The 26,300-nt window shown below is 42.2% G+C and overlaps 1 protein-coding gene across 9 annotated transcripts in view; it reads left to right on the top strand.

Moving 5' to 3' along the window:
- Positions 1 to 26,300, top strand: part of LOC106587844 (aryl hydrocarbon receptor nuclear translocator 2) — a 112,871-nt gene that overhangs the window by 11,394 nt on the left and 75,177 nt on the right. For 2 of the 9 annotated variants that reach the window (XM_045708573.2, XM_082969682.1), the window contains exons 3-6: positions 8,100 to 8,147; positions 10,357 to 10,407; positions 14,583 to 14,796; positions 15,721 to 15,934. In XM_045708573.2, coding sequence (XP_045564529.1) covers positions 8,100 to 8,147; positions 10,357 to 10,407; positions 14,583 to 14,796; positions 15,721 to 15,934 — 527 coding nt within the window. Of the gene's footprint in view, positions 1 to 8,099; positions 8,148 to 10,356; positions 10,408 to 14,582; positions 14,797 to 15,116; positions 15,150 to 15,720; positions 15,935 to 26,300 lie in introns of all 9 variants that reach the window. The other 7 variants (XM_045708572.2, XM_045708571.2, XM_045708576.2 and 4 more) reach the window with 7 other exon arrangements.

Genomic DNA, 26,300 nt, shown 5'->3' with positions numbered 1-26,300 from the left:
TGAATGTCTGTGGATAGAAAAACTGGAGTCATTTCCAGTAGGAGCCTGACTAAGACGGTCAACAACATATACTGACACAGAGTAATGATCCTCAATTTTCACTGAGATAGGCTTGTGCTCGGTGGAAGCATGCTGTATGTATACTGTATTACCTCTACTATCACGCATAACCATGCATACTGCATTACCTCTACTATCACGCATAACCATGCATACTGCATTACCTCTATTATCAGACATAACCATGCATACTGCATTACCTCTACTATCACACATAACCATGCATACTGCATTACCTCTACTATCACACATAACCATGCATACTGCATTACCTCTACTATCACACATAACCATGCATACTGCATTACCTCTATCTGACATAACCATGCATACTGCATTACCTCTCGTATCAGGCATAACCATGCATACTCCGTTACCTCTCGTATCAGGCATAGCCGTGCATACTGCGTTACCTCTCGTATCAGGCATAGCTGTGCATACTGCGTTACCTGTCGTATCGGGCATAGCTGTGCATACTGCGTTACCTCTCGTATCAGGCATAGCCGTGCATACTGCGTTACCTCTCGTATCAGGCATAGCCGTGCATACTGCGTTACCTCTCGTATCAGGCATAGCCGTGCATACTGCGTTACCTCTCGTATCGGGCATAGCCGTGCATACTGCGTTACCTCGTGTATCAGGCATAACCATTTGTACTGCATTACCTCTACTATCATGCATAACCATGCATACTACATTGCCTCTACTATCACACATAACCATGCATACTGCATTACCTCTACTATCACGCATAACCGTGCATATTGTATTACCTCTACTATCAGGCATAACCGTGCATACTGCATTACCTCTCTTATCAGGCATAACCGTGCATGCTGCATTACCTCTCGTATCAGGCATAACAGTGCATACTGCATTACCTTAACTATCAGGCATGCATACTGCATTACCTTTCCAATCAGACATAACCATGCGTTTCACATTACCTCTCTTATCAGACATAACCATGCATACTACGCTGTGACATGTTAGTCTGTGTAGGTGCTTTCTATTTCCTGGTTTCCTTGGTTACTAACCTCCCTATAACTGGAGGAGAAGATCTGAGGTCCCTCCCCTGAGACCTTCTCTCCTCCAATGCGTTTTGAGAAGGAGGCAAGGAGAGGGGACGCGGGGAATCGAGGAAAGACAGTTGAGAAAGAGCCATTGAATGGGGCAAGCCACACTACTGAGGGACTGCATGTGACAGACAGAGACAGACAGGCAAGCAGACAGAGTGATACTTAGGAATACAGAGACAGACAGCCAGACAAGCAGACAGAGTGATACTTAGGAATACAGAGACAGACAGCCAGACAAGCAGACAGAGTGATACTTAGGAATACAGAGACAGACAGGCATGCAGACAGAGTGATACTTAGGAGACAGGCATGCAGACAGAGTGATACTTAGGAGACAGGCAAGCAGACAGAGTGATACTTAGGAATACAGAGGCAGACAGGCAAGCAGACAGAGTGATACTTAGGAATACAGAGGCAGACAGGCAAGCAGACAGAGTGATACTTAGGAATACAGAGACAGACAAATTCTCATCAGTCACTTATTATCAGAAGAATGAGTAGGAGAGAAGATTATTATCACAGACTATAGCATTAAGGTGAAGGCTGTAATTACTCAGCACTCAACTCATGACACTACTCAGTGACTGTGTTCCTTTATACCTCAGTTATAACAGTAAATGGTCCTCTGTTTAACTCTATCTTGGTCCGTCATCAGGTGCGAACTCGACCGGAGGCTGAATTCAGTCAAGCCTAAGAATCATTCACAATCTCAGTCATATATGCTCTAGCTAATCAGTCATCAGATTATGTGAAATGTACTGGTGTACATTGCTTTGACACACACACACACACACACACACACACACACACACACACACACACACACACACACACACACACACACACACACACACACTAAGAACACAGATCGCTGTATCAAGACATCACAGGTCAGTTCAGTAGTCTGTTAGACACACAGGCGTGAGGTGAGATTGAAAAACGCCACTCTGGAAGAGTCATCACTAGTGGCATGGCAACCTTTCAACTACAGAGGCGGCCTCAGCGGTTTGCACATCCCACGCTTCCTCTATGCTCTGAACAATACCTACTTGATTGTACCTTTTTTAATAATAACAATATGTTTTATTTCTATAGTGCTGTTCATGTGAAAGGCAAACAATGCAAATTGCTTTACATTACAAAGGCAACGTGCAAAAACAGACGTAACACCTCTGGAACAGTTTGTCATTCTGACGTGTTTGTCCGTTCAGTGTGTTGACCCCCTAGTCTAAAACAGTAAGGCGTTAAAGGTAGAGGTCGACCGATTATGATTTTTCAACGCCGATACCGATTATTGGAGGACCAAAAGCCCGATACCGATTAATCGGCCGATTATTATTATATATATTTTTTATAATGACAATTACAACAATATTTAATGAACACTTATTTTAACTTAATATAATACATCAATAAAATCAGTTTAGCCTCAAATAAATAATGAAACATGTTCAATTTGGTTTAAATAATGCAAAACAAAGTGTTGGAGAAGAAAGTAAAAGTGCAATATGTGCCATGTAAGAAAGCTAATGTTTAAGTGCCTTGCTCAGAACATGGGAACATATGAAAGCTAGTGGTTCCTTTTAACCTCTATGGGCTAGGTGGGACGCTAGCGTGCCACCCGTGGTGCACTCCATCAACAGCAGGTGCATTTCAAGAGCGGCAAATTTGAATCCAAATAAATGTCAAAATTCAAATTTTTCAAACATACAACTATTTTACACCCTTTGAAAGATAAACATCTCCTTAATCTAACCACGTTTTACGATTTCAAAAAGGTTTTACGGCGAAAGCATAAATTTAGAGTATGTTAGGACAGTACATTTACAAGAGTTGTGTGTAATGTTTTGTCAATTCAAAGACAGGGTCACCAAAACCATAAAACCAGCTAAAATGATGCACTAACCTTTTACAATCTCCATCAGATGACACTCCTAGGACATTATGTTAGTCAATGCATGCATTTTTAGTTCTATCAAGTTCATTTTTATATCCAAAAACAGCGTTTTACTATGGCATTGATGTTGAGGAAATCGTTTCCCTCCAATAACCGGCAGTCAAGTCAGCGTCACAAATTAAATAATTAAAATGAGAAAACATTGGTCAAATATTATATTGTCATTTAAAGAATTATAGATTTACATCTCTTGAACGCAATCAACTTGCCAGATTTAAAAATAACCTTACTGGGAAATCACACTTTGCAATAATCTGAACACTGCGCCCAGAAAAATACGCGTTGCGATAGACTAGACGTCATGTTGGGGAGATCTAAAATCAAAAATACTATGTAAATAATCCATTACCTTTGATTCTCTTCATCAGATGTCACTTCCAGGTATCACAGGTCCATAACGAATGTAGTTTTGTTCAAAAAAGCTCATCATTTATGTCCAAAAATCTCCGTCTTGTTAGCACATGATCTAAGCCAGCCGGACTTCTCGTCATGAACGAGGGGAAAAAATATATTTACGTTCGTTCAAACATGTCAAACGTTGTATAGCATAAATCATTAGGGCCTTTTTTAACCAGAACATGAATAATATTCAAGGTGGACGAATGCATACTCTTTTATAACGTATTGGAACGAGGGTACCCAACATGAACTCGCGCGCCAGGTGTCTAATGGGACATCATCGTTCCATGGCTCTTGTTCGGTCAGATCTCCCTCCAGAAGACTCAAAACACTTTGTAAAGGCTGGTGACATCTAGTGGAAGCAATGGGAAGTGCCAAAATATTCCTCAACCCCTGTGTTTTTCAATGGGATAGGTTTAAAGGCAATACAACACATCAGGTATCCACTTCCTGTCAGAAAATGTCTCAGTGTTTTGCCTGCCAAATGAGTTCTGTTATACTCACAGACACCATTCAAACAGTTTTAGAAAATTTAGGGTGTTTTCTATCCATATGTAATAAGTATATGCATATTCTAGTTACTGGGTAGGAGTGGTAACCAGATTAAATCGGGTATGTTTTTTTATCCAGCCGTGTCAATACTGCCCCCTAGCCCTAACAGGTTAACATGAGTCTTCAATATTCCCAGGTAAGAAGTTTTAGGTTGTAGTTATTATATTATTATAGGAATTATAGGACTATTTCTCTCTATACGATTTGTATTTCATATACCTTTGACTATTGGATGTTCTTATAGGCACTTTAGTATTGGCAGTGTAACAGTATAGCTTCCGTCCATCTCCTCGCTCCTACCTGGGCTCAAACCAGGAACACATCGACAACAGCCACCCTCGAAGCAGCGTTACCCATGCAGAAGAAGGGAAAAAACTACTCCAAGTCTCAGAGCGAGTGACGTTTGAAACGCTATTAGCGTGCACCCGGCTAACTAGCTAGCCATTTCACATCGGTTACACCAGCCTAATCTTGGGAGTTGATAAGCTTGAAGGGGTGGAACGTTCCAACAGGAATCTGTTCCAAAAAAACATAAAGTAAAAGGTTGCCAACCAACAACGCATACAAAGTAGCAACGCATACAAACCTAGCTAACTAGCTGCCGAATAGGCATCAACTCACCACGTAGCGTATTCTTAATGTTTGTCCATAGGCAAACAGACATGCGAGGACAGACATTTTTCGGAATAAACGTGATGAGTGAAAAACGCAATGAAATAGACCACTCCCTACCCGGTATCTTATTCTGCCGCTATACAACTTTGTATGCGTAGTTTTTTGGAAACCTTGTTATTTAGGAAGTTTTTGGAATAGATTCCTGTTGGAACGTTCCACAAATTATACCCACCCAGGTTGAAGTCATAAACAGAGCAATGCTTGAAGCACAGTGAAGTGCTGTTTGAATGAATGCTTACGAGCCTGCTGCTGCCTACCACCGCTCAGTCAGGCTGCTCTATCAAATCATAGACTTAATTATAATATAATAAACACACAGAAATACGAGCCTTGGGTCATTAATATGGTTGAATCTGGAAACTATCATCTCGAAAACAAAAGTTTTTTTCTTTCAGTGACATACGGAACTGTTCCGTATTTTATCAAACGGGTGACTAAGTCTAAATATTCCTGTTAGGCATTGATGTTTAGGTACATTGGTGCAACGACAGTACTTTTTTCGCAACTTGCGCTTGTTAAATCAACACCCGTTTGTCGAAGTAGGCTGTGATTCAATGAAAATTAACAGGCATCGCATCAATCATATGCAACGCAGGACACGTTAGATAAACTAGTAATATCATCAACCATGTGTAGTTAACTAGTGATTATGTTAAGATTGATAGTTTTTTATAAGTCTAATGCTAGCTAGCAACTTACCTTTGCTTCTTGCTGCCCTCGCGTTACAGGTGGTCAGCCTGTTAATCCTTGTGGAGTGCAATGTAAGGCAGGTGGTTAGAGCGTTGGACTGGTAACTGAAGGTTGCAAAAACGAATCCCCCCTGAACAAGGCAGTTAACCCCCGGTTCTAGGCCGTCATTGTAAATAAGAATGTGTTCTTAATCTGACTTGCCTAGTTAAATAAAGGTGTAAAAAAAAAGTTAAAGGTATGATTTCTTCTCAGGTTGCGTTGTAACGCTAGGGTGTAGTGGGTGCAGAGTCAGGAGCAGGAGGCAGAGAATGCAGGGTGGTTTATTTATTCAACACACAACGGCAAAACACAAGCCGCCCCAACAGCGAACTAGAGCGCACACAAAAAACCAAAGTGCCCAAACACATGGGACAAAACAGGTCGGCGGAACATACGCGCTCGCACCTCAAAATACAAATGAGCGTGCATACACAAGCAATACAGCAAACAAATAATCCCGCACACAGAGCAGGCGGGCCTCCTGGCTAAAATAGCCCAGCTAATCAGCCCAAACCAAAAACAGGTGCACACAATAAAGGAAAGGGGGAAAAGGGAATCAGTGGCAGCTAGTAGGCCGGCGACGACGACCGCCGAGCGCCACCCCAACAGGAGGGAGAGCCGCCTACGGTAGGAGTCATGACATGCGTTGTTTCTTGACACACTTGCTTACTATTTATTACATGTTGTGTTAACAGCAACCTTGAAATGTACTCAAATGCTGCATAAGAAAAGACTCCTCAGAAATGTGGCCGTAACTTAAGGTTTTTAATGCTCTTTCTGATACTCTTCAATCAAATGTCTCAGTGAAGTTGAGTTGTAGTGTTTTCATCATAACATGTCGACTGCAGGGCCCATGGGCCCTAGTCCAAAAGTGGTGCACTATAGGGGCAAAGTGTGCCATTTGAGACTCAGTCTTAGTGTCGAGGGACGCAGAGGAAATTGATTCATTTTCTGTTTGGCAGTGACTATGCATTTCACAATTTCTGTTGCTGTTGCACCAGGGCCTTGTTCAGTAGGAACAGGGGAGGAAATAAGCATTCTCATTGTTCAGTAGGAACAGGGGAGGAAATAAGCATTCTCATTGTTCAGTAGGAACAGGGGAGGAAATAAGCATTCTCATTGTTCAGTAGGAACAGGGGAGGAAATAAGCATTCTCATTGTTCAGTAGGAACAGGGGAGGAAATAAGCATTCTCATTGTTCAGTAGGAACAGGGGAGGAAATAAGCATTCTCATTGTTCAGTCGGAACAGGGGAGGAAATAAGCATTCTCATTGTTCAGTCGGAACGGGGAGGAAATAAGCATTCTCATTGTTCAGTTGGAACAGGGGAGGAAATAAGCATTCTCATTGTTCAGTAGGAACAGGGGAGGAAATAAGCATTGTCATTGTTCAGTCGGAACAGGGGAGGAAATAAGCATTGTCATTGTTCAGTAGGAACAGGGGAGGAAATAAGCATTGTCATTGTTCAGTAGGAACGGGAGGAAATAAGCATTGTCATTGTTCAGTAGGAACAGGGGAGGAAATAAGCATTGTCATTGTTCAGTCGGAACAGGGGAGGAAATAAGCATTGTCATTGTTCAGTCGGAACAGGGGAGGAAATAAGCATTGTCATTGTTCAGTCGGAACAGGGGAGGAAATAAGCATTCTCATTGTTCAGTAGGAACAAGGGAGGAAATAAGCATTCTCATTGTTCAGTAGGAACAAGGGAGGAAATAAGCATTCTCATTGTTCAGTAGGAACAAGGGAGGAAATAAGCATTCTCATTGTTCAGTAGGAACAGGGGAGGAAATAAGCATTGTCATTGTTCAGTAGGAACAGGGGAGGAAATAAGCATTGTCATTGTTCAGTAGGAACAGGGGAGGAAATAAGCATTGTCATTGTTTAGTAGGAACAGGGGAGGAAATAAGCATTCTCATTGTTCAGTAGGAACAGGGGAGGAAATAAGCATTGTCATTGTTCAGTAGGAACAGGGGAGGAAATAAGCATTCTCATTGTTCAGTAGGAACAGGGGAGGAAATAAGCATTGTCATTGTTTAGTAGGAACAGGGGAGGAAATAAGCATTCTCATTGTTTAGTAGGAACAGGGGAGGAAATAAGCATTCTCATTGTTTAGTTGGAACAGGTGAGGAAATAAGCATTCTCATTGTTTAGTAGGAACAGGGGAGGAAATAAGCATTCTCATTGTTCAGTAGGAACAGGGGAGGAAATAAGCATTCTCATTGTTTAGTTGGAACAGGGGAGGAAATAAGCATTCTCATTGTTTAGTAGGAACAGGGGAGGAAATAAGCATTCTCATTGTTTAGTAGGAACAGGGGAGGAAATGAGCATTCTCATTGTTCAGTAGGAACAGGGGAGGAAATGAGCATTCTCATTGTTCAGTAGGAACAGGGGAGGAAATAAGCATTCTCATTGTGGTATCTCTGTTTGAATGTTTTTAAATTTTGTATCCACTGGATTAGAAAGCTAGAAAGAGTTGGCTGTCAAGCTAATTTCCCTCAGCAGGAAAATATAAGCATACAGCCATAAAACAATGGCAACACACACACACAAATATGGACAGTTTGCGCACACACACACACACACACACACACACACACACACACACACACCCTAGACTAGATGAGTAACTGTTTTGGTCTTTGATTGCAGGATGGACTTTGATGACGAGGATGGGGAAGGACCAAGTAAATTTTCAAGGTGAGAACAGTGAACGATGGCCGACTGATATTTCCATGTAGTAAGTGTCACTCATTGTTATAACAAATAACTCTTTCTATGAGAAGCAGTCAAGTTCTAGACTTGAAGTTGTTGCTATGAGTGTTTATTATACAGAATTCCATATTTTGTACAATCATTCCTTGTTGTCATCTTATTGCTATGGACATTCAATCACATTTACCAAACTCATTGTTTCATATTTTCAAGCGTTTTAACATTTTTGATCTGTTAAACGTTTTTTTTTGTTCCTCAAAAGCAGCTTCAGCTGTCTTCCACCCACAGGCATTCTCTCACGTGTTGTTTTTCTCCAAAGTGTGGTTTTTCCTCTATTCTGTGTTCTCTCAGATTTATCCAGAGTTCCCTGGCAGCAGTGGTCTCTGTTAGTGGAGTGGGGACAATGCCCTCTGCTGGGGAGAAGATAAACTACAACAGCATGTTGTATATAATGAGAAACACACTACTACCTCTGCCACATTACTAACTCTCTCATTTTAAAGTTGATGAGAAGAGCCTACCAAACAACCAGAGCCTATTGACCAAAAATACCACATTGATAAATAGTGTGCTTTGTTGCAGACATCCAGCATGCCACTGCTTATTATAAAAAGTGTTCTCACACACCTTCTGAAAGTCTCTTGTTACTCCATACCTGACCAGGCCACGGGAAGTCCTATTTTTCAACTTCTCTCCCCTGTCTAGTCCACTCTAGTGAGGCCTTCTTAGAGGCCAGAGAGTACCGATCCCATAGGGCTCTGGTCAAAAGTAGTGCACTACATAGGGAATAGTTAGCACTTTTACAGCCACTTAATACAACGCATGCCCATTTTCTGCTGTAACACCCATTACCTGTCCTGTGCATGTTGCTCTCATCAAAATATCTAACACTTTTTAAAGCCCATAAATAGCATGTGTATCATTCTAATTCTACACGTGTTATCCCTTATTCAGGCTACCATGTTCAGGTTACTGTGTTATCCCTTATTCAGGCTACCATGTTCAGGTTACTGTGTTATCCCTTATTCAGGCTACTGTGTTCAGGTTACTGTGTTATCCCATATTCAGGCTACTGTGTTCAGGTTACTGTGTTATCCCTTATTCAGGCTACCATGTTCAGGTTACTGTGTTATCCCTTATTCAGGCTACCGTGTTCAGGTTACTGTGTTATCCCATATTCAGGCTACTGTGTTCAGGTTACTGTGTTATCCCATATGCAGGCTACTGTGTTCAGGCTACCGTGTTCAGGTTACTGTGTTATCCCTTATTCAGGCTACCGTGTTCAGGTTACTGTGTTATCCCTTATTCAGGCTACCGTGTTCAGGTTACTGTGTTATCACTTATTCAGGCTACCGTGTTCAGGTTACTGTGTTATCCCTTATTCAGGCTACCGTGTTCAGGTTACTGTGTTATCCCTTATTCAGGCTACCGTGTTCAGGTTACTGTGTTATCACTTATTCAGGCTACCGTGTTCAGGTTACTGTGTTATCCCTTATTCAGGCTACCGTGTTCAGGTTACTGTGTTATCCCTTATTCAGGCTACCGTGTTCAGGTTACTGTGTTATCCCTTATTCAGGCTACCGTGTTCAGGTTACTGTGTTATCCCTTATTCAGGCTACAGTGTTCAGGTTACTGTGTTAGGGTGTGTTCAGGCTACCGTGTTCAGGTTACTGTGTTATCCCATATTTAGGCTACTGTGTTCAGGTTACTGTGTTAGGGTGTGTTCAGGCTACCGTGTTCAGGTTACTGTGTTAGGGTGTGATCAGGCTACTGTGTTCAGGCTACTCTTCTCAGGCTACTGTGTTAGGCTACTGTTCTCAGGCTACTGTGTTAGGCTACTGTTCTCAGGCTACTGTGTTAGGCTACTGTTCTCAGGCTACTGTGTTAGGGTTTGGTCAGGCTACCGTTTTCAGTCTACTGTGTCAAGCTACTGTTCTCAGGATACTGTGTTCAGGCTACTGTGGTACTGTGTTCAGGCTACCGTGTTTAGACTACTGTTCTCAGGCTACTGTTCTCAGGCTACCGTGTTTAGACTACGGTTCTCAGGCTACTGTTCTCAGGCTACTGTGTTCAGGCAACTGTGTTAGGGTGTGGTCAGGCTACTGTGGTCATGCTACTGTGTTCAGGTGTTTGCGTCTCAGTGAGTGGTGTCCCAGGTGTTACATGCTTTGTTCTTCTCTGCTCCTCTCTCTAGGTATGATGATGATGATCAGATACCTGGTGATGATAAGGAGAGATATGCCAGGTAGGCCTGGCCTGCTAGAGCTCCACAGGATTTCACTGACTCACCCCACCTCCCAGGGCTTGACTAAAACACTTACCTAACGTTTACAGCAGTGTCAGGTTACACCTGCTCTTTTCACCAGTGAATAAAACACTACATGTATTTTTTTTTAAACACTAACTGTTTAGCGTGGATAAAAGGGATGTTTTTACAGTTGTCTTTCATTCCTTAATGGAAATATCAGGTGTAAACTTAATTTCAAACAGTGCAGCCAAGCACTGAGTGAATTTGACCCACAGAGCTGTGGAGACTTGGATAGAATACGGTCAAAAGGAAAGCCTGAATGCCCAGGGACTTTAAATGGAAAGCCTAAATTCCCAGGGATTTCAGATGGAAAGCCCAAATTCTCAGGGATTTCAGTTGGAAAGCCTAAATTCTCAGGAATTTCAGATGGAAAGCCTAAATTCTCAGGAATTTCAGATGGAAAGCCTAAATTCTCAGGAATTTCAGATGGAAAGCCTAAATTCTCAGGAATTTCAGATGGAAAGCCTAAATTCTCAGGAATTTCAGATGGAAAGCCTAAATTCTCAGGAATTTCAGATGGAAAGCCTAAATTCTCAGGGATTTCAGATGGAAAGCCTAAATTCTCAGGGATTTCAGATGGAAAGCCTAAATTCTCAGGGATTTCAGATGGAAAGCCTAAATTCTCAGGGATTTCAGATGGAAAGCCTAAATTCTCAGGGATTTCAGATGGAAAGCCTAAATGCCCAGGGATTTCAGATGGAAAGCCTAAATTCTCAGGGATTTCAGATGGAAAGCCTAAATTCTCAGGGATTTCAGATGGAAAGCCTAAATTCTCAGGGATTTCAGATGGAAAGCCTAAATTCTCAGGGATTTCAGTTGGAAAGCCTAAATTCTCAGGGATTTCAGATGGAAAGCCTAAATTCTCAGGGATTTCAGATGGAAAGCCTAAATTCTCAGGGATTTCAGATGGAAAGCCTAAATTCTCAGGGATTTCAGATGGAAAGCCTAAATTCTCAGGGATTTCAGATGGAAAGCCTAAATGCCCAGGGACTCCATACCCCTGGACATTTACAGTAATGTTGATTAATGTGCAAGTCAAATTCAAGTAAATCATACCAATTCAAAAATCTATCAAAGCTCCCCTAATTTATATTACTAACTCTGAATACAAACATAATTTTCAAAATTGACAATTTATTAATCTGATGTTTTATTCATCATTCATCTTCATAATGTATTTATGCCACCAGACCTCTGCTATGGAAATGAAGGTTCTGTCCCAAATGGCTACCTATTCAGTTAGTGCTGACTCAAAAAGGGCTTGTATGGAAACCTCACCCTATTCAGCTAGTGCTGACTCAAAAAGGGCTTGTATGGAAACCTCACCCTATTCAGTTAGTGCTGACTCAAAAAGGGCTTGTATGGAAACCTCACCCTATTCAGTTAGTGCTGACTCAAAAAGGGCTTGTATGGAAACCTCACCCTATTCAGTTAGTGCTGACTCAAAAAGGGCTTGTATAGAAACCTCACCCTATTCAGTTAGTGCTGACTCAAAAAGGGCTTGTATGGAAACCTCACCCTATTCAGTTAGTGCTGACTCAAAAAGGGCTTGTATAGAAACCTCACCCTATTCAGTTAGTGCTGACTCAAAAAGGGCTTCTATGGAAACCTCACCCTATTCAGCTAGTGCTGACTCAAAACTTGGCTTGTATGGAAACCTCACCAATTCGATTAGTACTGACTCAAAAAGGGTTTGTATGGCAACCTCACCAATTCGATTAGTACTGACTCAAAAAGGGTTTGTATGGCAACCTCACCAATTCAATTAGTACTGACTCAAAAAGGGTTTGTATGGCAACCTCACCTATTTGGGACATTAGAAATACAGTGCCTTCAGAAAGAATTCACACCCATGGACTTTTCCCAAATTTTGTTGTGTTACAGCCTGAATTTAAATTGATTCAATTTAGATGTTTTTGTCACTGTCCTACACACAATACCTCATAATGTCGAAGTGTTTACAAATGAATTACAAATGAAAATCTGAAATGTCTTGAGTCAATAAGTATTCAATCCCTTTGTTATGCAAGCCTAAATAAGTTCAGGAGGAAACATTTGTCACAAGTTGTATGGACTCACTCTGTCTGCAATAATAGTGTTTAACATGATTTTGGAATGACTACCTCTGTACCCCACACATACAATTTTCTGTAAGGTCCCTTAGTCGAGACATGAATTTCAAACACAGATTCAACCACAAAGACCACAGAGGTTTTCCAATGCCTAGCAAAGAAGGGCATCTATTGGTATATGGGTAAAAAATAAAGTAGACATTGAATATTTCTTTGGGCATGATGGAGTTATTCATTACACTTTAGATGGTATATCAATACACCTAGTCACTACAAATACACAGGCGTCCTTCCTAACTCAGTTGCCAGAGAGGAAGGAAACCGCTCAGGGATTTCACCATGAGGCCAATGGTGACTTTAAAACAGTTAGTTTAAAACTGAGGATGGATCAACAACATTGCAGTTACTCCACAATACTAACCTAATTGACAGAGTGAAAAGAAGGAAGCCTGTACAGAATACAAATATTCAAAAACATGCATCCTGTTTTCAACAAAGCAAAGCAATTCACTTTGTGTCCTGCATAGAAAGTGTCAAGTTTGGGGCAAATCCAATACAACACATTACTGAGTACCACTCCATATTTTCAAGCATAGTGGTGGCTGCATCATGTTATGGGTATGCTTGTAATCGTTAAGGACTATGGAATTTTTCAGGATTTAAAAAAACTGAATGGAGCTAAGCACACCCCAAATCCTAGAGGATAACCTAGTTAAGTCTCCTTTCCAACAGACACTGGGAGAGGAATTCACATTTCGGAAGGACAATAACCTAAAACACAAGGCCACATCTACAATGGAGTTGCTTACCAAGAAGACAGTGAATGTTCCTGAGTGGCTGAGTTAGTTTTGACTTAAATCTGCTTGAAAATGTATGGCAAGACCTCAAAATGGTTGTCTAGCAATGATCAACAACCAATTTGACAGAGTTTGAAGAACTTGGGCACATGTTTCACAATCCAGAGATTTACCCAGAAAGACTCACAGCTGTAATCGCTGCCAAAGGTGATTGTAACATGTATTCAACCCAATGAGTCAATACTTATAAGTAAGATATATTAGTGTTTTATTTGACACATTTTTGACATTACCAAGTATTTTGTTTAGATCTTTGAAAAACATGACAATTAAATTCATTTTAATCCCACTTTGTAACAACAAAATGTTGGAAAAGTCAAGGGGTGTGAATACTTTCTGAAGGCAATGTATGTTATTCACACATGACGTTCATGATCAAATAAATGAACATAGAATTTGAGGACCCGTCTATCCGTAGCTCAGAGATTGTGTTCTGGTCTGCTGTGTTCTTTAATCCCTGTATGTTCTTTATGTCCTCAGAAGACAAACTCAAACGCTGAAAAGCAACTGAATAACTTCTCTTCTCCTAACTTCCCTTTAGTCTTCTCTAGTACAGAGTATTATGGTTCTTAGAGTACGTGCACATACTCCTATCTCCAAGAATGGCTGACAATGAATTCAGTTTAAGTGAAAGTGTGTATCCAGCCATAGGTAGGTGTTGAACAACCAAGTTTGAAGTCGGTTCACTAGAGTTTACCATACTGTATTAAAACTAACATACTAAGCTTTTAACACCCAAAGTTCCAATTCAAACCAAGGGAGGTGAATGATTTTGTAGGCAGCCTGTCCGGCCTAAGCACTGCTAGGGGAAACACTGGTATATGCAGATGGTTGTCACTGGATGCTCATGTTAGAAAAAAAACGGCATTATCATGAAATCAGAATTGGGTTTAGGGTTATGGTGCATACACATCAATGCTAAAAGAAATGCACAAACACACACCAAATCGTCCCACAGTACAGCCTCAAAGACCCCTTCTGTCTGCTCCATACTTTTCACTGATTTGTGAATTTAAAGATAAGAAATGATGTTTACATTTATATCCTGTCAACTGTGGCCAACCAGTGACGACCACCACCCCCGGGTGTCTACAGCTCTGATCTGGAGCCGTGTGATAACCCCCCCCCCCCGACCACCAGCGACGCTTCCCCCTATGTGTCTAAATCCTCCTCTCTGTTCCAGAGAGAACCACAGCGAGATAGAGCGGCGTCGCCGTAACAAGATGACCCAGTACATCACGGAGCTGTCGGACATGGTGCCCACCTGCAGCGCTCTGGCCCGCAAGCCAGACAAACTGACTATCCTCCGCATGGCCGTGTCCCACATGAAGTCCATGAGAGGGACCGGGAACACGTCCACTGACGGGGCGTACAAGCCCTCGTTCCTGACCGAGCAGGTATTATAGGTGGGGGTGACGATGGCCGCGTTTCAGGCTGACTACATTGCAGACAACTACCAGATCTCACAAAGTGTAAAGTGTTTAAGCTAACTGCATCGTATGATATCGCATGATATTGCAATCTGATAACCCAACTGCGCTGTCGATGAAATGGCACACGACCATTGGTTGATGCCATGCAATGACTGCAATGTAGTCGACCTGGAACACGACCAATGTGTGTGTGTTTTGTGGGTGGGTTGGTCATGGGGGCTGATGTGCGCGTATCTGTGTGTGTGTGCGTTTTGCGTGTGTGTGTGTCTGTGTGAGTAATTTAGCAGGGTCTACAAACCCTCCTCCTCAGCAAACAGGTAATAATAAAACAACTTTATTTGTATAGCACATTTCATACAGAGACCGCAACTCAAGGTGCTGTACATAATAAAATAGTAATAATAGTCATTAAAAAGTAAACAATAAAAAGACAAAGTAACATAAAAGGCAATAAAAGCAGCATAATATGATCAAAATGAATACAAACACATAGGAATTAGAGATGAAAAAGAGTACATAAATAAACTAGTACAAAGCCAAACTGAAAAGGTGAGTCTATGAACTGGTTTTGTTCTGTTCTCTTTGACTCTGCATTTGGGTTCTGTACGTTGGGTCTGCACATCTGTGCAGCTCTACAAATGATATCCGCTGACACAATTTCCTGTCAGCATATTGATCTTATCAATTTGAAATAAATAAAGCTTTTGCAGGCTGTCTGTCATGTCCCCTGCCTCTGCCCTTGGCGTGTGTGTCTGTTTGTCCCGGATTTTCACCAATGGTATGTCAGTCAATACTGTATATCCCTCATCTTTACTGTGACGTGTGTTTCTGCTCTGCCATCACACACGTGTGTGTGTTCTGTTTCTCTTTTCTCCTCTCGTCTAATAGGAGTTGAAGCACCTCATCCTGGAGGCGGCCGACGGCTTCCTGTTTGTGGTCGCCGCGGAGACGGGCCGCGTGATCTACGTGTCTGACTCGGTGACGCCGGTGCTCAACCACCCGCAGTCGGAGTGGTTTGGCAGCACGCTGTATGAGCAAGTGCATCCTGACGACGTGGACAAGCTGCGGGAACAGCTCAGCACCTCAGAGAATTCCATGACAGGTAGGAATACTGCTATACACATTGATATTCCCTAGTGAAAGCTATGTTGGTTCGCAATACTGTTCAGGAATACTGCTATTCCGTTAACTAGAACTCCATGTCAGAGGTAGGAATGTTGGTTGTGAATGCTGCTTAGGAATACTGCAGTTTCCCAAGCTAGAACTCCACGATAGGTAGGAATATTGGTCCGCTATACCGTTCAGGAATAACACTGTTCACATAGCTAGAAGTTCTTGCACGTGTCCTTGCCAACCAACTGCTACCCCTGTCTGAGGAAGTACTCCCAGAATCACAGTGTTGCTTCCGCCCATCCAGAGGTACTGCAGATATGATCTTCAAAGCACGCCAGCTACAAGAGAAGTGGCGGGGACAAGGCCGGTGAAAAAAGCTACACATCAGTAAAGAGCGCAGTCTGCTGATAGAATGCCCTTTTTTTAATTCTCATCTGAGTGGAGAAGTGCAACTGACGCACAAAAATAGTCTGATGCCGAGCAGAAAATATTTTTGGGGATCTGCGTTTACAAAATGCAGCAAGAGATTTCTTACGTGTTTTATATATTTGTTCCTTCGTGAAAAATTGAAGAATTCTGCGTTAACGCAACCCTTGAGTTTAAATTGCTAGTTAAGTAAGTTACTGAATTAATAAGATAACGGCCCATCATGTTGTGTAAGCTTTCTGTTTGAGAAGTCAAAGCCCTTTGGATTAATTAGCAGTGGCAGCTGTACAGATATCTTTTGATTTCCTTGCTTTTGTCTCCTCTCCGTTCTCGTCCCGAGCAACTCCAGACAGACAGAGCTGCTTCAGAGCAGACAAAACTTTGTTAATTTGTACATTGTCTCTCGTTCACATTTGTTTGTAAATGTCCAAACTCACAAAACATTACATTCGGTAGCTCCTACCTATATATATATGTAGGTAGGAGGGGGGTGGCAGGCAGGTAGCCTAGTGGTTAGAGCGTTAGGCCAGTAACTGAAAGGTTGCTGGATCGAATCCCCGAGCTGACAAGGTAAAAATCTGTCGTTGTGCCCTTGAACAAGGCAGTTAACCCACTGTTCCCCGGTAGGCCGTCATTGTAAATAAGAATTTAGTTAAATCCACTCGGGGCTCCCGAGTGGCGCAGCGGTCCCTGGATCCAAGCTGCATCACATGCGGCCGTGATTGGGAGTCCCATAGGGCGGTGCACAATTGGCCCAGCATCGTCTGGGTTTTGCCGGGGTAGGCCGTCATTGTAAATAAGAATTTGTTCTTAACTGATGTGCCTGGTTAAATAAATTAACTTTATGAGCTGGATTGTCTGTCTTTGCAAGTTTGTTTATTTTCGCACTTTTGCGCTTGTTAGCATATTTAGCTAACAGCTTCCAGGGAAATGAACTTTTACCTGTGCTAATTTTGTTAGCATTCAGGTAACGGATGCCTAATGGTCTTTTTTTTGCGCCCCCTTATGCACTAAGTCGGTAATACCGTAAACCCCGGAATGAGAGAAGGACGGTATGATATGAAAATCTAGAAACCGTACTACACACACAGCACGGCCCCTGCTAGAGCGTCACCTCTCTCTACCTCCGCTCCCTTACGCTTTATCTGCTTGAGTTAATAAAGTAGCTTAAAAATGTACTTTTCTGCTGCTTCCCTCACTCGGTTGGACCGGGTCTGGAGCCGACCAGGTCTATACGGAACAGGTCTAGTTGTCCTCGGGTCCGTTCGGAACGGGTCTCCTATTTTAAAATGTGCATATCTGTTCCGGATGGGAAAGCCCCAGGTCCATTTCGGAACGGGTTCAACTTTTTTAACCTGTGAAGGCCTTTACGCCACACTTCTGGTGGACACTAAAATACAGCTGCCCTGACAAGTTCATCGGAATACTGGTCTACAAAGCTGTTATCCTTCCCACATTGCTATACGGAGTGCATGGACCACCTACAGTAGATACCTGAAAGCACTGGAACAACACCTGCAAAGATCCTCACGAAAAATCCTGAGGATCAGTTGCGAGGACAGGCACACCAACAGCAGCGTCCTGGAGGAGGCCAACATAAACAGCATCATCACTACTACACGGAGTGTACAAAACATTGGGAACACCTTCCTAATATTGAATTGCACCCCTTTTTGCCCTCCGAATAGCCTCTATTTGTCGGTGCATGGACTCTACAAGGTGTCGAAAGCGTTCCACAGGGAAGCTGGCCTATGTTGAATGCTTCCCGCAGTTGTGTCAAGTTGGCTGGATGTCCTTAGCGGGAAACTGTTGAATGTGAAAAACCCATCAGGATTGCAGTTCTTAAGACCAAACATTTGCTTTTGAATGGGGTATGGTAGTAGGTGCCAGGCACACTGCTTTGAGTGTGTTAACTTCTCTAGGGTAGGGGGCACTATTTTGACGTCCGGATGAAAGGCGTGCCCAAATTAAACTGCCTGCTTCTCAGACTCAGAAGGTAGGATATGCATATTATTAGTAGATTTGGATAGAAAACACTCTGAAGTTTCTAAAACTGTTTGAATGATGTCTGTAAACTGCCTGTTACTCAGGCCCAGAAGCTAGGATATGCATGTAATTGGTAGATTTGGATAGAAAACACTCAGTGAAACCCCCGAGGACAAACCATCCTCCCCCCAAAAATTCATCCTACCACTGTTTTCAATAGCTGTCACTTTTATTATAAGGCGAAATCCTCCCCAATTGCAGTTCCTAGGGCTCCCACTAGATGTCAACAGTCTTTAGAAAGAGTTTCAGGCTGGTTTTTGCAAAAATTAGGTGCAAAAAGTGGCTCCCATTTTAGCTGTAGTGTTGCCATGCGCATGGACAAGAGCGCGTTCTTTTTGTTTATCTCCGGTAAAGACAATAACGATTCTCCGTCTTAAATTTTATCATTTATTTACGTATTAGGGTACGTAAGGTTTGATTATAAACGTTGTTTGACTTGTCTGGATAAGTCTATTAGTAACGTTTGGGATTCATTTTGTATGCATTTTGATGGAGGGAAACCGGTGGATTAGTGAATGAAGCGCGCCAGCTAAACTGAGTTTTTATGGATATAAAGAAGGACTTTATCGAACAAAAGGACCATTTGTAATGTAACTGGGACCTTTTGGAGTGCCAACAGAAGACCTTCAAAAGTAAGGCATATATTATATCGCTATTTCTGACTTTCGTGTCGCAACTGCCTGGTTGAAAAATGATTTGCAGGGCACTGTCCTCAGATAATCGCATGGTGAGCTTTCGCCGTAAAGCCTTTTTGAAATTTGACACAGCGGCTGGATTAACAAGAAGTTAAGCTTTATTTTGATGTATTACATGTATATTTTCATGAAAGTTAATTATTTATAATACTGTAGTTTGAATTTGGTGCTCTGCAATTTCACCGGATGTTGTCGAGGTGTGCCGCTAGCCGTAACAGGTTAAATGTTTTGTCTTGCCCATTCACCCTCTGAATGGTACACATACACAATCCATCTCAATTGTCTAAAGGCTTAAAAATCCTTCTTTAACCTCTTACATCTAGACGTTCCGCTAGCGGAACACCTGCTCCAATATCCAATGATGGGCGTGGCGCGAAATACAAACTCCTCTAAAATACAAAAACTTCAATTTTTCAAACATATGACTATTTCACAGCATTTTAAAGATAAGACTCTCCTTTATCTAACCACACTGTCCGATTTCAAAAAGGCTTTACAACGAAAGCAAAACATTAGATTATGTCAGCAGAGTACCAAGCCAGAAATAATTAGACACCCATTTTTCAAGCTAGCATATAATGTCACATAAACCCAGAAGACAGCTAAATGCAGCACTAACCTTTTATGATCTTCATCAGATGACAACCCTAGGACATTATGTTATACAATACATGCATGTTTTGTTCAATCAAGTTCATATTTATATCAAAAACCAGCTTTTTACATTAGCATGTGACGTTCAGAACTAGCATACCCCCCGCAAACTTCCGGGGAATTCGCTAACATTTTACTAAATTACTCACGATAAACGTTCACAAAAAGCATAACAATTATTTTAAGAATTATAGATACAGACCTCCTCTATGCACTCGATATGTCCGATTTTAAAATAGCTTTTTGGTGAAAGCACATTTTGCAATATTCTAAGTACATAGCCCAGGCATCACGGGCTAGCTATTTAGACACCCGGCAAGTTTAGCACTCACCAATATCAGCTTTACTATTATAAAAGTTTCATTACCTTTTGTTGTCTTCGTCAGAATGCACTCCCAGGACTGCTACTTCAATAACAAATGTTGGTTTGGTCCAAAATAATCCATCGTTATATCCGAATAGCGGCGTTTTGTTCGTGCGTTCCAGACACTATCCGAAATGGTAAAGAAGGGTCGTGCGCATGGCGCAATTCGTGACAAAAAAATTCTAAATATTCCATTACCGTACTTCGAAGCATGTCAACCGCTGTTTAAAATAAATTTTTACGCCATTTTTCTCGTAGAAAAGCGATAATATTCCGACAGGGAATCTCCTTTTCGGCAAACAGAGGAAAAAATCACAAAGGCGGGGGCGGTCGGGTCACGCGCCTAAGCCCAGAGTCCCTTGATCGGCCACTTGAGAAAGGCGATAATGTGTTTCAGCCTGGGGCTGGGATGACGACATTCTGTTTTTTCCCGGGCTCTGAGCGCCTATGGACGACGTAGGAAGTGTCACGTTAGAGCAGAGATCCTTAGTAAAAGATAGAGATGGAAAAGAAGTTCAAGAAATGGTCAGACAGGCCACTTCCTGTAAAGGAATCTCTCAGGTTTTGACCTGCCATTTGAGTTCTGTTATACTCACAGACACCATTCAAACAGTTTTAGAAACTTTAGGGTGTTTTCTATCCATATGTAATAAGTATATGCATATTCTAGTTACTGGGTAGGAGTGGTAACCAGATTAAATCGGGTATGTTTTTTATCCAGCCGTGAAAATACTGCCCCCTAGCCATAACAGGTTAAACTGTCTCTTCCCCTCCATCTACACTGATTTGAAGTGGATATAACAAGTGGGATCATAGCTTTCACTTGGATTCGCCTAGTCAGTGTATGTCATGGAAAGAGCAGGTGTTCCTAATGTTTTGTACACTCAGTGCATAATACAGCACCAACTCTGATGGAATTCCATGTCACCCGGATGCCCAACTCACGCCTCCCGAAGTAGCTGATGCACTCCCAGTTGAAGGAAGGTTAGTGAGCCCCTGGCGGGCAAAATAAATGCTACAAATACAACATAAAACGAACCTTAAGAAATTCCACATCACCTTCAACAACTGGGAGGAAACCATGCTAAACAGACACAACTGGGAGGAAACCATGCTGAACAGACACAACTGGGAGGAAACCGTGCTGAACAGACACAACTGGGAGGAAACCGCGCTGAACAGACACAACTGGGAGGAAACCGCGCTGAACAGACACAACTGGGAGGAAACCGCGCTGAACAGACACAACTGGGAGGAAACCACGCTAAACAGACACAACTGGGAGGAAACCGTGCTAAACAGACACAACTGGGAGGAATCCGCGCTAAACAGACACAACTAGGAGGAAACCGCGCTAAACAGACACAACTAGGAGAAAACCGCCCTAAACAGACACAACTGGGAGGAAACTGCGCTAAACAAACACAACTGGGAGGAAACCGCGTTAAACAAACTCAACTGGGAGGAAACCGCGTTAAACAGACACAACTGGGAGGAAACCGTGATAAACAGACACAACTGGGAGTAGAGGTCGACCGATTATGATTTTTCAACGCCGATTAATCGGACGATTTGTTATTTATTTATTTATTTGTAATAATGACAATTACAACAATACTGAATGAACACTTATTTTAACTTAATACATCAATAAAATCAATTTAGCCTCAAATAAATAATGAAACGTGTTCAATTTGGTTTAAATAATGCAAAAACAAAGTGTTGGAGAAGAAAGTAAAAGTGCATTATGTGCCATGTAAGAAAGCTAATGTTTAAGTTCCTTGCTCAGAACATGAGAACATATGAAAGTTGGTGGTTCCTTTTAACATGAGTCTTCTATATTCCCAGGTAAGAAGTTTTAGGTTGTAGTTATTATAGGAATTATAGGACTGTTTCTCTCTATATGATTTGTATTTCATATACCTTTGACTATTGGATGTTCTTATAGGCACTTTAGTATTGCCAGTGTAACAGTATAGCTTCCGTCCCTCTCCTCGCTCCTACCTGGGCTCAAACCAGGAACACATCGACAACAGCCACCCTCGAAGCAGCGTTACCCATGCAGAGCAAGGGGAACAACCACTCCCAAGTCTCAGAGCGAGTGACATTTGAAACGCTATTAGTGCGCACCTGGCTAACTAGCTAGCCATTTCATATCGGTTACACCAGCCTAATCTTGGGAGTTGATACGCTTGAAGTCATAAACAGTGCAATGCATTGCGAAGAGCTGCTGGCTAAAAGCACGGAAGTGCTGTTTGAATGAATGCTTACGAGCCTGCTGGTGCCTACCATCGCTCAGTCAGACTGCTCTATCAAATCATAAACTTAATTATAACATAATAACACACAGAAACACGAGCCTTAGGTCATTAATATGGTCAAATCTGGAAACTATCACGTTTATTCTTTCAGTGAAATACGGAATCGTTCCGTATTTTATCTAACGGGTGGCATCCATAAGTCTAAATATTCCTGTTACATTGCACAACCTTCAATGATATGTCATAATTATGAAAAATCCTGGCAAATTAGTTCGCAACGAGCCAAGCGGCCCAAACTGTTGCATATACCCTGACTCTGTGTGCAGTGAATGGAAGAGAAGTGACACAATATCACCTGGTTAATATTGCCTGCTAACCTGGATTTCTTTAAGCTAAATATGCAGGTTTAAAAATATATACTTCTGTGTATTGATTTTAAGAAAGGCATTGATGTTTATGGTTAGGTACAGTCGTGCAACGATTGTGCATTTTCGCAAATGCGCTTTTGTTAAATCATCCCCGTTTGGCAAAGTTGCCTGCCTTTGTTAGGAAGAAATAGTATTCACACAGTTCGCAACGAGCCAGGCGGCCCAAACTGCGGCATATACCCTGACTCTGTTGCAGAGGTGACACATGTTCCCTAGTTAAAAGAAATTCACGTCAGCAGGCAATATTAACTAAATATGCAGGTTTAAAAATATATACTTGTGTATTGATTTTAAGAAAGACATTGATGTTTATGGTTAGGTACAAGTTGGAGCAACGACAGTCCTTTTTCACAAATGCGCACCGCATCGATTATATGCAACGCAGGACAGGCTAGATAAACTAGTAATATCATCAACCATGTGTAGTTAACTAGTGATTATGATTGATTGATTGTTTTTTATAAGATAAGTTTAATGCTAGCTAGCAACTTACCTTGGCTTCTTACTGCATTCGCGTAACAGGCAGGCTCCTCATGGAGTGCAATGTAAAGGAGGTGGTTAGAGCATTGGACTAGTTAACCGTAAGGTTGCAAGATTGAATCTCCAAGCTTGACAAGGTAAAAATCTGTCGTTCTGCCCCTGAACAAGGCAGTTAACCCACCGTTCCTAGGCCGTCATTGAAAATAACAATGTGTTCTTAACTGACTTGCCTAGTTAAAAGATATTTATTACAAATAAATAAATAAAAAATATTGGCAAATCGGTGGCCAAAAATACCGATTGTTATGAAAACTTGAAATCGGCCCTAATTAATCGGCCATTCCGATTAATCGGTCGACTTCTAACTGGGAGGAAACCGCGCTAAACAGACACAACTGGGAGGAAACTGCGCTAAACAGGCACAACTGGGAGGAAACTGCGCTAAACAGGCACAACTGGGAGGAAACCGCACTAAACAGACACAACTGGGAGGAAACCGCGCTAAACAGACACAACTGGAGAGAAAAACATTTAGATTGTGACGGTCCCATCCTGGTCTATACCCAACTCTCTGACAGATAGTGATGGTCCCATCCTGTTCAATACCCAACTCTGACAGATAGTGATGGTCCCATCCTATTCTATACCCATCTCTCTGACAGATAGTGATGGTCCCATCCTGTTCTATACCCATCTCTCTGACAGATAGTGATGGTCCCATCCTGTTCTATACCCAACTCTCTGACAGATAGTGATGGTCCCATCCTGTTCTATACCCATCTCTCTGACAGATAGTGATGGTCCCATCCTGTTCTATACCCATCTCTCTGACAGATAGTGATGGTTCCATCCTGTTCTATACCCATCTCTCTGACAGATAGTGATGGTCCCATCCTGTTCTATACCCAACTCTGACAGATAGTGATGGTTCCATCCTGTTCTATACCCAACTCTCTGAAAGATAGTGATGGTCCCATCCTGTTCTATACCCATCTCTCTGACAGATAGTGATGGTCCCATCCTGTTCTATACCCAACTCCCTGACAGATAGTGATGGTCCTATCCTGTTCTATACCCAGCTCTCTGACAGATAGTGATGGTCCCATCCTGTTCAATACCCAACTCTGACAGATAGTGATGGTCCCATCCTATTCTATACCCATCTCTCTGACAGATAGTGATGGTCCCATCCTGTTCTATACCCATCTCTCTGACAGATAGTGATGGTCCCATCCTGTTCTATACCCAACTCTCTGACAGATAGTGATGGTCCCATCCTGTTCTATACCCAACTCTCTGACAGATAGTGACAGTCCCATCCTGTTCTATACCCAACTCTGACAGATAGTGACGGTGGTCTTCACTCTTATTCTCATTCCCAGAAGTCTGTGACAGATTCTATTGCGTCCTATAAAGGGAAAGGGGGATACCTAGTCAGATCCACAACTGAATACATTCAACTGAAATATGTCTTCCGCATTAAACCCAACCCCTCTGAATATAGCTCAGTAAGCCATACTTTAGCTATGGAATTCTACTCCAAACTGTTTCATCAATAGTTAAGATAGTTAAAACCTCTCTGGTTAGGATGACTAACAAGAATGACTGTTTCCCTGCCTGGAAGAAAGGTGTGCATCCATAAAACACTGTATTGTATCTGACAAGGAGGGATATACAATAACTGTTCACTAGAGGGCACTGTAGCCATGTGAATACCACCATCAATCTGTCCTCGCATAGACTCTACAGCCTCTCTTCTGAATCTAATGGTCCACAACACACAGCCATCACACACTCTTCTCTCCCTCTGGAGAATATCGAGGACGCACATGCATAGAGACTCACACTTTGATACACACACACTTACACACACGTGCCCTTTGAAGTCAGTCAGAGCATTAGAGCCTTGGCCCATTGTGAAACCTAGTGTAACTAAACTAACTATGTTTTGTTCTGTCTGGCCTTCTTTCTCCCCCTGTTTTGTGTGTGTGTGTGTGTGTGTGTGTGTGTGTGTGTGTGTGTGTGTGTGTGTGTGTGTGTGTGTGTGTGTGTGTGTGTGTGTGTGTGTGTGTGTGTGTGTGTTAGCGTTAGCCTGCCTGCCTGCCTGCCTGCCTGTATGTGCATGATTAGAATCAAGTGTGTTTGCCAGCTCGCTGACAGAGAGAGACCAGACAGATCAGTTCAGGCTACTGTTGTTTTGTTTGGAGCAGTTGTTGCTGTCTGCAGCTTAGTGATGGAGCAGTTGTTGCTGTCTGCAGCTTAGTGATGGAGCAGTTGTTGCTGTCTGCAGCTTAGTGATGGAGCAGTTGTTGCTGTCTGCAGCTTAGTGATGGAGCAGTTGTTGCTGTCTGCAGCTTAGTGATGGAGCAGTTGTTGCTGTCTGCATCTTAGTGATGGAGCAGTTGTTGCTGTCGGCAGCTTAGTGATGGAGCAGTTGTTGCTGTCTGCAGCTTAGTGATGGAGCAGTTGTTGCTGTCTGCAGCTTAGTGATGGAGCAGTTGTTGCTGTCTCCAGCTTAGTGATGGGAGTCATAGTGATGGAGCAGTTGTTGCTGTCTGCAGCTTAGTGACGGGAGTCATAGTGATGGAGCAGTTGTTGCTGTCTGCAGCTTAGTGACGGGAGTCATAGTGATGGAGCAGTTGTTGCTGTCTGCAGCTTAGTGATGGGAGTCATAGTGATGGGAAGAGAAGGTTGTTGAGGAGGTCAATTCAGGTCAATAACTCCTTATTTCTCCCATAAGGACCAATGGTACGTTGTGGCCACCCCAAAAAATGTACAACAAAAAAAACGAATATATCTATCATTGTGTACAATGTGATGTGTTAGCATATGTAATACATGTCAGTACATGGTTATGGTCGTTGATAGGAGTGTTAGGGGTTATCCAGGGTTAGCAGAGGTTTTCAGACCTCAAGTCGTCATTTTTGCAACAGAACATCGTCTCTAATAATGTTCAGTAAACTTTGGTTTTGGAGTGGGAGTGAGACAGTGAGTCTTCTAC

Source organism: Salmo salar, chromosome 26, assembly GCF_965601325.2.
Source record: "Salmo salar chromosome 26, fSalSal1, whole genome shotgun sequence".
NCBI classification, from domain to species: domain Eukaryota; kingdom Metazoa; phylum Chordata; class Actinopteri; order Salmoniformes; family Salmonidae; genus Salmo; species Salmo salar.
This window is presented reverse-complemented; position numbering and strand designations above follow the sequence as displayed.